We start from the raw sequence: 13,035 nt of genomic DNA on the forward strand, positions 1-13,035 counted from the left end.
TGTGAAGCCTTGTTTTCTTATCATTATGTTGAACCGGAAGTGAGATGACGGTATAAAGAGATAAATAACTACTAATTCTACAGATGTAATAATAATTTGGCCAGCTCCATTCCATTTCTGACCTCGAAGGGAGGTCACAGTCAAACAGGGTTAGGTTTTGGGACACCACGTGGATTCGGTAGAGATTCGTGATTTAGGGTCAGAATATGGAGGTCAATTTTCCGAGGGTGGGTGCTGACTCCTGAATGCAGCACGAATACTAACAAAGCAGATAGATAGATATAGTTAGTTATAGTAGCTCTGGTCCATCCTTTAGAATTAGATAGACCTTTAATGAGGAGAATACGAATTCATTAGAAGAGTCTACAGTTTACGTTGTTACCCACATTATTCTACTTTTGTAAACACACATTTGTGTAGCCGTTAGCTGTAACATGGAAGGCAAGAAAACAAAGATTACTTCCAAACTGAAAGGTAAACGTTTTGCTTTGCATTTAGCTTGATTAGCTAACGTTAGCTAAGCTAGCCCGAGCCTGATGCACTGCAGAAAACAAACGTAACTAGACGACTAACGATAGATACCTATAGATAAAGTATTAGTACATTTGTAATAGCTGTATTTATTATTTGAGAAAGACTCACGTTGGTTTAATAAGCTGCTGCTATAGCAATAGCATTGATCACATTCAGCTAACGCTGCACCACACTGTAATGTTAGCTTTTACAGTATCTTTGTTGATTGATTGAATACTTAATTGACAGATATGCAAACAGCATAAACTAAGGATTACCCCCAAAATTCCCGATGACTAAGTTGTTTCCATTGAGGTCCTGTATGGTCTCGTTATTTGAAATCATGAGTCATTGTCACTGTTTATTTTGGTTTGACTAAAAACCCCAAATCCATTAGATTATTTGCCCCCCGTCACATTGATTGAACTAGTATTTATTAACAGTTTGGAGAATTACAGTACATTTCAAGCACAACTCAATACAAAAACTGTTAACTGTGGACGACCCATCATAAAGCATTACACTTGTTTACAATAGGGTCATAACATTTAGTACATTTAGTGGTTGCATTGCATTGTACGTGGTCTTGTTATATTGATGATTTACAGCTATGTACATTTTACATATGTTTTCTTGCTATGTTTTTGTTATATTTGTGTGCACACTGCACAGAGTTGCACTATAAAAAAAAACGTAAACTGGTCGGGCAATTGCAACTGTCCAGTTATGATGATGTAGGCTGCTTCAATACTTTGCCTAGTATGTACTTGCCTTTTCATTCTCCTTCACAAATGAAATGTAGCCCTGTGCATTAGCGAGATATTCTGGACCATGGATACACTTGTCCGGGTCATCCCTAATCCCCCAGGTTCTATGTTCCCCATTTAGGGTTAGGGTAGATACTCGATACCTTATACAATGTTGATATACCGCAAGTATGTCAAGGACCTTGACATAAAAATCTAGCCTGTGTTCTTATTCATACTGTAAAAATTGCTCTGGATTAAGAGCCAGTCCGCACCAATGCAACTAGTTGCAACTTCTTGCAAAAGAATCATATTAAGACGACATCAATGCAACTGCCATTGGGTATAAATATTAAATAAATTATACTGTCAAGTTTTGTCAACCATTATACCGTTGACACTAGTATTTACATGCAATAGTTTTGTAGTAAGGAGTTGTTGGTTTGGACTGGTCAAATACGACAGATACGTTCTCTGTGGTTGTTATACCTTTTAAGCTGGGAACGCCTCTGTGTCATTTTAGTCGTTGCTATATCGCTGTTGTTGGGCAGAAATATTTTATCTCCATATTTTAACCTTTTGTGTTTTTTTGTGTGTAAATAAATGCCCTACTTGAACATACTATAATGTCACACAAAACCAACGCGTCAAAAGTGCCACCCGCGATTTGAGTTTGTCAAACTGCTACATTTGAATTAGAATCCTGAAAGGTAACTGATTTGGACATACTGTATGAGGTTTCTACCCGACACGGCCGACAGAGACAATATATAGCAGTTTTTAAGTATAACAGTTTGTTGAAGTTTTTCAGAAAACGAAGTTAGGATTTAGAAGTCGTTTTTAGAATCGGCCTCAGGTCTAAATGGGTTAAATGGGTATTCCATAGTGATCCTTATTCCTTATTCAAAATGTTCTCATTTCAGTCGGAAAGGTCGGATCAAAGAACAAGGACGATGCTCCCTATGAGTTGGAGAGTCAGTTTGTCCTCCGGCTGCCCCAGGTAAGAGAAGTAAATATTAATTTATTTAAAAATTAAATTAAATACGCGGATGGTGTTTAAATTCTATCATGTTCTATTTGTTTTTAAGGAATATGCATCAACAGTAAGAAGGATTGCTCAGTCTGGCAGTGTGAACATTAAAGACAGACTCACCATTGAGTTGCACCGTAAGTCAATTTACCAGTCACTATTACACAGTTTCAGATTGAAACAAATCAAACCATGGAGGGCAGGGACGTGCACACATAGATATCAAAGGGGGCTTCAGCCCCTGCCCTTTTACCCGTTTGTAAAACAACTGCCCTCTCCAGACCACAAATGCAGCATTTACTGTGGTGAAAGAAATGCAAATGCCCTCCTCTCCTTTCCATGCCATACCGGAAGGCAGCATTCAGGAGAATTGTTTTTTCTCCTGAAGTCTCCTGAACTCATTTGTTTGTTTTCGGGAGTTCACTCTCTGCACGTGCCTGGTGGAGGGTCACACACAGAAATAAATGCCCATAGTATTTATTGTTCCATATTATACGGTACCTCAAAATAATTGATGATAATGATGATCCTGACATAACACTGTCTGTGTTTGTGCTCTAGCGGATGGTCGTCATGGCATAGTGAGAGTGGACCGCGTCCCCTTGGCCTGCAAGCTAGTAGATCTGCCCTGCATCCTGGAGTCACTGAAGACAGTAGATAAGAAGACCTTTTATAAGACTGCTGATGTTTGTCAGGTAATAAGCTAGTAGATCTGCCCTGCATCCTGGAGTCACTGAAGACAGTAGATAAGAAGACCTTTTATAAGACTGCTGATGTTTGTCAGGTAATAAGCTAGTAGATCTGCCCTGCATCCTGGAGTCACTGAAAACAGTAGATAAGACCTTTTATAAGACTGCTGATGTTTGTCAGGTAATAAGCTAGTAGATCTGCCCTGCATCCTGGAGTCACTGAAAACAGTAGATAAGACCTTTTATAAGACTGCTGATGTTTGTCAGGTAATAACAGCAATAATCATAATATCCATAAAATCATCATACCTCATGGAATGCATGCATAGGACAGTTTATTAAATGGTGCAAGTAATGAGATGCTATTTTCCCCCAACTCCAGGACACTGATAGTCTGGAATCCAGACTGATAATTTCATCATTTGAATATTTTGTGCAATTAATCCTAAAAGATGAAGATGTAGAAAATCGGTCAATAATCACTAAACAATTGGTGGGAACTGAGAACTTTTAATCCATATGATGAAGCACTAGTTTATTTTTTATTTAACCTTTATTTAACCAGTAAAAAACCACATTGAGACTGAAGTCTCTTTTACAAGTGTGAACTGGCCAAGACAAGAGGCAAAATAAGTGACACAGCTCTGCCAGTAACAAAAAATACACAACAAAAAACAGGACAGACATAAAATGCTCATAAATACAGTACCCACTACCGAAGAAGCTCAAAGGGGGAACAGGAACGCGACCAATAAGGACTAATAAATAAAAACTAAGCAACGGAAATTGCTAGTAGACTAAAAAACAAGCTGACATTTGCTATACGTCAAAGCAGCAGCAGTGTATGGGAAGTGTGCCCATGGCAATCCTTTTAAAGCTCACTAGGGGAATCACAGCAGCCAGTTTGAGTCTGGACTGTAGGTCATTCCAAGACCAGGGTCCGAAATAAGCAATGCTTATTTTTCCAGCCTCAGATTTTGTTGGGGGCACGACATAGCATTTGATCTGAGGTTGAGAGAGTTTTGGACAAGTTCAAATTTAGAACCAATGTAACGTTTGAGGTTACCAAGAATGGCTTTATAAATGAGAATATACCAATGTAGCAACCTGTGAGACGTTAAGGAATACCAACCCACTAGGGCGTACAGAGTACAGTGATGAGTCCTATAGGGGGAATTGTTTATGAACCTCAATGCAGCATGAAACAGGGGGTCAAGTTTGCTCAGAGTTGAGGAACTAGCAAAACGGTAGACAGTATCGCCATAATCAAGTTGCGACAGGTTTCAGTCGTTTGAATTCCATAGAGCAGTGGTTCTCAACCTTTTTACACCAAGTACCACCTCAGAAAATATTTGGCTCTCCGGGTACCACCATTATTATGACTTAAGTTAAAATACAGTAGCGTACACCTAACCTATCCCATTCTATTCACATTTATTCAAATTAATATATTTCTCCCCAGTTTTCACCCCCAAAAAATTATTACAATAAAACTGGCAGTTTTCACATGACAGACAGACAGACACACACATGCTTGGGAGACGCTGTCTCACAAATTGGGAGTTTGGGACTTTGCCTTTTACCTTTTGGTTTTCTTTTGCTTTAATCCTTGTGTACAATCTATGGCTTAGATGCTGGTGTGTACACTAGATGGAGACCTTTACCCACCTCTAGAGGAGCCTACTGGAAGCACAGACCCCAAGAGCAAAAAGAAGGACAAAGACAAGGACAAGAAGTTTGTCTGGAATCACGGCAGTAAGTGTGCACAGTCACACACACACACACACACACACACACACACACACACACACACACACACACACACACACACACACACACACACACACACACACACACACACTTATTTATGTCCACACAAAGGAGAAGCATACAAGGACACAAATAGTAAAGGTGCAGTAGAGTTACACTTACAAAAGCATGGCATGTTTTCATGATACAATAGGCATGTCACTCAGCATATATCTATGGGTATAAGTAGCAGCGTCTCCGCCATATGTGGCGGCTGCCAATTATAGCAGAGACACCACTATACTTTGCCTGCCTTTTTGCCTCCTTTTTGGGCATCCCAAGTTGTTGGAACCCTCTAACAACCAGTCTGTGGGTATGCCCTAGGCTGCCGAATATAAACACAAATAGTCTGCACCTATAGCCCAGCTCTGAGATGGTATTTAGGAGTGGTTGGTATTTAATGACCGTGGTCATAAAGGCTTCCTCTAGGCTGTGGTCAAAGGTGCAGGCTATCTCTAATACAGACACCTCCCTGGACTCTTCATCAACCACAACAACATCTGGTGTATTAGCTGTCAAATATGTAAATATGTCTGGGTCACAGAGATGAAACATGGATGGACACACGCGCAATGTGCAGAGTATGGTACTTGAATCCCAATATGAATCGGGTACTGTGCATCAGTAATTCAGGAAGTTCAGCTTGCCCTCTACAGTTGATGGAGCTGTATCCACTCGAGTGGTCTCATTTTATGCACTTATTTTCCTTTTGTCTCCAGTCACCTGCCCCTTGAAGAACACGCGCAAGAGAAGATTCCGGAAGACCGCAAAGAAGAAGGTTCTGACATTTTCATTTCGCCCCTCATCCCTTTGTGATCCATCTCTTTTAGCATCTCCTCTGATCATCCATCCGTTTTCTACATATTTACATTTAATAAAAAACAGGGACTGCGTTCAAAGTGAAAACGTAAGATTTACATATAAATAAAGGCTCTCCATCTTAGTTTGCCCCAAAGGTATGCAAGAAAAGCAATTTCACCACTGCTATGATCAAAGTGAGTGAGTGAACACTGGGCTTCTACTTTGTCTTTTGAATAAATCTTCTGGAGGGTACAGAGCCAAGCTGAAGCTATATTGATTTGGCCCCCCTGTTTTTAATCGCTAATGTGCTGGCTGGCATGTAGCCAGATTTTTGTGTGTGTGTGTGTGTGTGTGTGTGTGTGTGTGTGTGTGTGTGTGTGTGTGTGTGTGTGTGTGTGTGTGTGTGTGTGTGTGTGTGTGTGTGTGTGTGTGTGTGTGTGTGTGTGTGTGTGTGTGTGTGTGTGTGATAGCAGCATATCTAACCCCTTCTCTCTATCTCGCAGTACATTGAGTCTCCTGATGTGGAAAAAGAGGTGAAGAGACTGCTGAGCACTGACGCTGATGCTGTCAGTACGCGTATCCTTTTAGCTACAGTACACACACACCTAAACTCTGTCTTACCTGGCAGCAGGTCTAAATATGCTTTCACCCACACACACACTGCAAATGTATCTCAGAGAAAATATGTTGATGATGAAAGCCCCAGAAGGGGACGTCCTCTCCTCTAAAAGGCTCACGTGATTTCTCTCTGTCTAATGCTTTTTATGTTAAGTTAAGAGATACAGTACATCCCGCTAATGGGCAAAGAGCCCATTAGCGCTGTGATGAAAATACAAACTTGCCTGACATAATCAGAGCACACCCGGGTGGGTTGTTTTTGGATATGTTGATTGTCACATTGGGTTAGGGTTAGCATGCATCAGTTGGTCGCAGTATTGTAGAGCAACTATTTTCGTCGAGCAATCTAATGACTAGTGGTAAGGTCCAGGCTCTTTCTGTTGATTTGGTACGCCTTAACCCGACGATGTTCAGGGTGGGAGGTGATAAATGAAGATGAGTCCAAGGAGGCGGACCAGCATGGGTCTCTAGCCAACCTGGACTCCTCACCGGGCACCTCGGGGCACAAGATGGGCCACGGGTCCTCAGGTGAACGCTCTTTACGTAGATTTAAAACACACTGTCTGATGTTCACTCTGTCGTAACCCAATTACGTAACATTCCTCATGGATTAAAGTTCTCAGTCACCACGACTGATTTGGATTGCATGTCTTCTATGGAAGCATGATGCACAGCAAAAATAGCCAATCTACATTACAGCATTGTATTGTGTTCAAACTAGCAATATGTTCAGAAGCATCATCCATAAAATCCTAATAGTCTAATGATATTTCATATAAAATCAAAGTTTTAAAGCCTCAATTTGTGATTTCTTCACCCGGTTGGCAGTATGTAGAACAGTAGAGATTTTATTTAGCTTTTAAATCCATGATTGCGTCTGGTTTTCAGCCCAACGCGACGAGCTGAGGGAGATCTTCAACGACATCAGTAGCAGCAGTGAGGAGGAGGAGGACGAGCGGCAGGACGACGAGGACCTGAACATTATGGACACGGAGGACGACCTGGTCAGACAGCTGCAGGACAAGCTGGACGAGTCTGACCCGGCGGAACACGAGACTGACGGGAACCACCAGATAGGTGAGGGGAGACCATGTTCATTCATGCACATTTATTAAGTTGGGTCGCACTCTTCACCACCGCATGAATAGTTCTGGGTTGCTAGGCGATCGGTTATCAACTAGACAACTAGTACCAACAAGGTCGACTAGTGGATTTACTAGTCGACTAGTTGCTTAATGGGCCTAGTTGGATTCACGTCCTGTTTGGGCGGCCATCTTATGCTAAGTAAGTAGCGTCAATGCTAGTAAGCTAAAATGAAGCCATCCTTGCTCTAGAAAGCGCCAATGTTCCCATCTAGATCACCGGATAATCAGCAAAGACCTCCGAACATCGCGCGTTTTTTTTTTTTTTTACTTCATCCAGATTTCTAAAATTCCTCTAATCTGTTGTTCAGGTGATGATATGCACATTACATGCACAATAGAATAACATAATTTATTTGATTTATAATCCAACGAGGGCCAAAACTGGTATCCACCTGGTGGCACTGGACAACAATTGCACTGAAGCCAGCATGGCCAAACAATTGACATAAACTTAAATTGTACTTTCTTGGCAATAAACAGGCAAGTTACATTTAGGAAAGAATCAACAAACACAAAACACAAGCGGTTTCACAAACCCTACTGTTACCCATGTTTTGATTGTAATCTGTAATGTCTTGAAACAAACTTATGTCATACATTGCTTCTTGTCACATGTCATACATATACATCTTGCTGCACAGTACAATCATTTTAAGAAACCTAAACAACAGAAACTTACAGTCTCATGACTCTCTAGGTCCTGTGTGAGGAGAGAATATTTCTGCTGCTGCTAGCTCTGAAGCTCAAACCAGAATGACAAACAAGGAAGTGTTACAAGCAAAGGGTCCCCCTAGGAAGTGTTACAAGTAAAGGGTCCCCCTAGTGGGCTAGGTGGCCATGGGGCAGAACAGATGTGTTTCCTCCAACTGCGCCTTGGTCTGCCACAGGGTCTCTTCCCTGTGGGACGTGCCTCGAGGACCTCCCTAGGGAGATGCCCGAGAGGCATCCTAACCAGATCCACCTAAGCTGGCTCCTTTCCAGGCGAAGAAGCAGCAACTCTACTTGGTCGGAAAAAACCCTGCAGAAATGACTAACCAATCAGGAAGTAGACAGGCAAATCGACCAACTTCTAAGAAAATCTTTAAAAGCAGATTGCCGCCCCTAGATGTGTCACAGAGACTACATCTTTTTGGGAGCGTTTTACCCATTGCTGGCTGTCTGAATACCCCCTCCCCCCCAAGCAGCTTTAATGGGCTAGAGTCTCACCGTGTGTCTGTTTCTACCAGCCCTCCCAGCCTCTAATTAGCCGTAGGAGTTCCATCTGCTAGGAGTTGTAATTACTGAAGGCCTCTACACCAAATCTCTCTGACGAAAATAGCTGATCTACAAGCTCACAACACGCCACGTTCTTTGATTGAAACCTTTATTTCAGGGGAATCCAATTAGACTTGTAGATAGGCTGCAGATAACATGGACTTTGAGTAGAGTTGTTGCTGAAATAACCACAGCGTGTTGTGTGGGGATGTGGCTCCCCATGGACACCACAGCGGAGACTGATCTACTTTCCTCCCTCAAATTGGCCTGGTCCTGCCATTACAGACAGTTTGTAGAATTGGAGTTAGAGGGAGCTTCCTGGTGGCTCAGCAAGGGACTTTCCTAGTACTCAATTTAAGCCTTGCCTTACTATCTGCCTGTGTGTTCCTCATCCCCTCTCTCTGCTACTTTGTGAAACAAAACAAGTGAGAACACTCTCTCTGTCACTTCTCCTAGAGTTCTTATCGATTGCACAGAATGTCAAGTTGCTACCGAGTGGCGCGCTACGAGCTTGTAGGTCTGGACTTTTTTTATTTAGACGTCGGGCCTAAATGAGTTACTTTGTACTTGTGGTACGACTGCATAAATCAACTCGGCTGTCTCGATTCAACCTCTCGGCTCAGCATGCACACACAGACATTAGCATGTTGGTGGAGTAGGGGCACGGTGGCACAGTTGGTAGTGCTGTCGCCTCACAGCTAGAAGGTCCTGGGTTCGATTCCCGCTCGGGGCGCTGTGGGTGCTGGCGGCGTGTTTCCTCCTCTGCGTCATCAGTGCCCATACCCGAAGGCGGGGTTGGCGAAAGGGCCTTTCTGTGTGGAGTTTGCATGTTCTCCCCGTGTCCCCTAGGGTAGGTACCCTCACAAAAACATGCAGTAATCCTGGTCTCTAAACTGCATCCCCCTGGCCAGCCGGGACGCCTGATGGAGGGGAAAGGAACTGGTTGGAATAACGTGTTCCTTCCACGCGCTACGTCCAACCAGGGAAACTCCCCCTGTCAGGTGTAAAGGAGCAACTTGGACACTCAAGCATGAAGGAAGCATGAGTTAAGTCCGTTGCTCTCCCTAGGTTGGCGGAGGGTGTGTAGAGCCCAGGATCACATCACAGGATGATTGACACAGGGGTGAAAAATGGGTTACAAAATCGTGGGACAAAATATATTAAAAAAAAAAAGCATGTTGGTGGAGGACTGAGCCATTGTTTTCAAGTGGATGTTAGTGGGTTGTGTACACGCATACTGAATTACGACTTGTGGACGCAAGAGTCAACGCTTGACTGCCGACCCGGATGTACTAGGTCCGTTTTGTGGCGTCCATTTTAGATGCTAAATATTTAGCGTCAATGCTAGCGAGCTAAAATGAGGCCATCCTTACTCTAGAAAACGCCAATGCTCCATAATCAGAAAAGACCTCCGAACATCGTGCATTTTGTTGAGCGTTATTCAGCTTTTTAGTCAGCCTGTATACAAGAAGTGAACGGCAGTGCGCACGTGCGAAACCTATCTAGGATCGCTGAAGAAGGAAAGGCCAAGCAAAAAAAATAAAAAGAATACAGCGATCCTGTTTTACAATAAAGCTGATTTGACGGAGCGTTCCACCAGGAGCAGTTGACAGTTGGATTTTATTTGATGGAACGCTCCATCATGAGCAGTTTTTGTGGTAATCGGGGACAAATCTACCTGTGATTCTCTAGTTTGTTGGTTTTGGGGTAAAACCATAGTCAGTGTGTCCCCTGGACATGTTCATAGTGAGTTTAATTCCTTCTTTTGGAATAAGAGAGACTCGGGACGTGCCAGCTGATGCCACTGAGTATGTAAGTTGTAATATATGAATCTATTGTACTTCTGTGGCCCACAGTGATGGAGTATCAGGTGCAGATGAACAACGTCAAGGCTAAGCTCCAAGAAACGCGCGCTCGCAAGAAACAGCAGGAGGAACTCATCATGAAAGTAGAGAACCAAGCCCTGAAGGTGAACCACACACACACACACACACACTTGAATACAACCATGCAAGTATTGTACATTCAGATAAATAAAACTGTAAACATTCTACATAAATACACAAATCCCAGTTAACCTTGACTGTCAGCATTTTGGAGACGTTATTTTCTTTAGCCTTTTCTTTTAAAACCATAATTATTACATCACTTGTCAGCCCCTATGAGCGATTCCTTGGCACAATGAAAGAAGAAACAAACAAAAAATAAAACCTTGTGAAAATTCATCATTCTACCAAGTACTCTTTTGGGGGGATATTTTACAACGTGTGAAACATAAGCAGACACGGCAGTCTTTTTTGACAGTGTCATTTGGAGCTGTCACAGCCCTATCTCCACTCATTATTATCACAAAACCAGGGGAAAGGTCAGTCATGCCCTGACTGGCATTCCAAGTGGCCTTTCCTGTCAGGTGCCAGATTGGAACACGGACGGACACATTTAAATCCATCTCGGTTTAATGAGTGTCGTTTATGCTGACCTGAACAAACCTCTCTTGATTCCCGTTTTGCAGAATCGCTTCCAGGCTTTATTGAACGAGATTATACAACAGGAGGAGCGAGAGATGGAACAGGTATTTTGAATGGAAGTCTGCTCTTTGTGCTTTGCATGAATGTGAGGCTGTGCCTTGTTAAAATGTGATGTCCTCTCTTTTAGTGCCAGGTATTAACCTCGCCTAAGTGGTTTTCTCTCATGGCATCGATGAAACTTGTTTCTCAAATCGTGTGTGTGTGTGTGTGTGTGTGTGTGTGTGTGTGTGTGTGTGCGCGCGCACAGGAGATATAGATGTATAGATAAGACGACTAGTACTACTACTTAGCCTCCAGTTACACCCCAGGGCTGTCTGGCATCAATCAAACCTGTTCTCACTTCTGCTCCAACAGCTGGCCTCCCTACAGGAGCAGCTGGACTCGCTCATTGAGAAGTGAGCACTAGGGGGCAGTCACATGTCATGACCACCCTGAGAAGCGCCACACAAGGACAACACTTCCACATAGGCGGAGGCAGGAGTCCCCATCCATTTACATGCTGTGATGCTGTGTCATTCCTTTTAATGTTTTTTTTGTTCATTCTGACACCACAGGCGTGTAGCACGCTGCTTTGTGTTCATATTTCTGTTCGGTTTTAGGTTGTCAATTATTGTATGATTAAACTGTTAAGACTCTTTTGCTTTGCTTACTTTGCTTTAGTGGAAAACCTGTCACAAGAGCTTATACTACCTCCCTGTATTAATTTGCCTGATCTGAAAAATGAATAAAGGCATGGATAACTCCAGAATTAAAAACATTATTGTGCCAGAATAGCTTGAGTGTGAAGTGTGTCGTGGCATATTCTAGAAGTGTGTGGAATACTGTGTCTCATTGTTTAGAGTACAATACAGAAAGTGGTAGGTCAATCAGGCTGGTGTATTGCCCTCCTGCACGTGAATGGAATGGTAGATGCTTTGATTGCTTTCCCATTAATAAAGATAAGTGCTTTGGCACTGTTGGCACAGCATCCTACAGTGTAGACGCAGTGCTACTACACTACAGCTCTGATATAGCCTATATGGTTGTATAACTCTAGTGTATTTTTGATGCTTATTTAGACTGTACGATAATAATAATCACTTAAAGGACCATGTAAAGTTGCTTGCCTCTTGAGAAGTGGCTGTGTCCACCATGGGCTGGAAACCTTCCTCGACAGCTCCCCCTGTGGCACCCTCTTCCTCTTGCTGCTGCTGGTCGATTTGACAAATTTGTAGGCATTCTGGACTGTCCTTTCTTCTTTTTCCGCTGCCACCACATGTAAAGTTGCCCGAACGGCCAAGGCTCCAAGAATCCACAGTCCACCTCAAAACACGGAGTGAACGACCCATGCCGGATTCAACTGTGCAGGCAAAAATAATACTTCCAGAATAAAGACTTAACAATACACTTTCACATAACAGAAAGTAAGAAATGAACACTTGACAAGTGTGACAACTAAGGAAAAACAACAAACCAAGAACTTAAGAAACTGAAACCAGGCTATGCCTTCCTGGCCCTGGCAGCTCTCCCTGGAGTTGTCTCCTTTGTTAGTCTAAAGCAAAACTGAACATTTTCCACTCAGGATTCCCTCCCAAACATTTCCACAAGCCTCCCTTATATACCAGGTGAGACCCCACCCACAATGATAAGTAATTGGACCAATCTACTCAAACAAAGTAAACCATGACCCATGAGTTAGACCAACTATACAATTACACATTTCCTTCATAGAGTCTGAATGTTTTCCAAGGCATCACATCAAACACAAAACAATTATGATCGCATTAGGCAACACAGATAAGTAGTATATGATGCTACACATAGCCACACCTCCAAGGAGCTTGAAGACAGTCAATTAATGGAAGCAGCTGTGCAGTGTGTGTTTGTAATGTTCAGTTTTACATTGTGGAGTCTTCTAGTGTC

At 42.7% G+C, this 13,035-nt stretch overlaps 1 protein-coding gene across 1 annotated transcript; it reads left to right on the forward strand.

Annotated features, from left to right (window-relative positions):
• The first annotated feature begins 123 nt into the window (after window positions 1-123).
• On the forward strand, window positions 124-11,888 carry taf7 (TAF7 RNA polymerase II, TATA box binding protein (TBP)-associated factor). The gene is made up of 12 exons (XM_083786563.1): window positions 124-474; window positions 2,183-2,259; window positions 2,348-2,426; window positions 2,851-2,984; window positions 4,610-4,733; window positions 5,507-5,565; window positions 6,092-6,164; window positions 6,621-6,734; window positions 7,095-7,283; window positions 10,462-10,574; window positions 11,118-11,177; window positions 11,488-11,888. The coding sequence occupies exons 1-12, from the start codon at window positions 435-437 to the stop codon at window positions 11,530-11,532; spliced, it is 1,107 nt and encodes a 368-aa protein (XP_083642689.1). The 5' UTR covers window positions 124-434; the 3' UTR covers window positions 11,533-11,888.
• Window positions 11,889-13,035: the final 1,147 nt, after the last annotated feature.

Source organism: Protomyctophum parallelum (genome assembly GCF_964188405.1).
Source record: "Protomyctophum parallelum genome assembly, chromosome: 16".
Taxonomy (NCBI): Eukaryota; Metazoa; Chordata; class Actinopteri; order Myctophiformes; family Myctophidae; genus Protomyctophum; species Protomyctophum parallelum.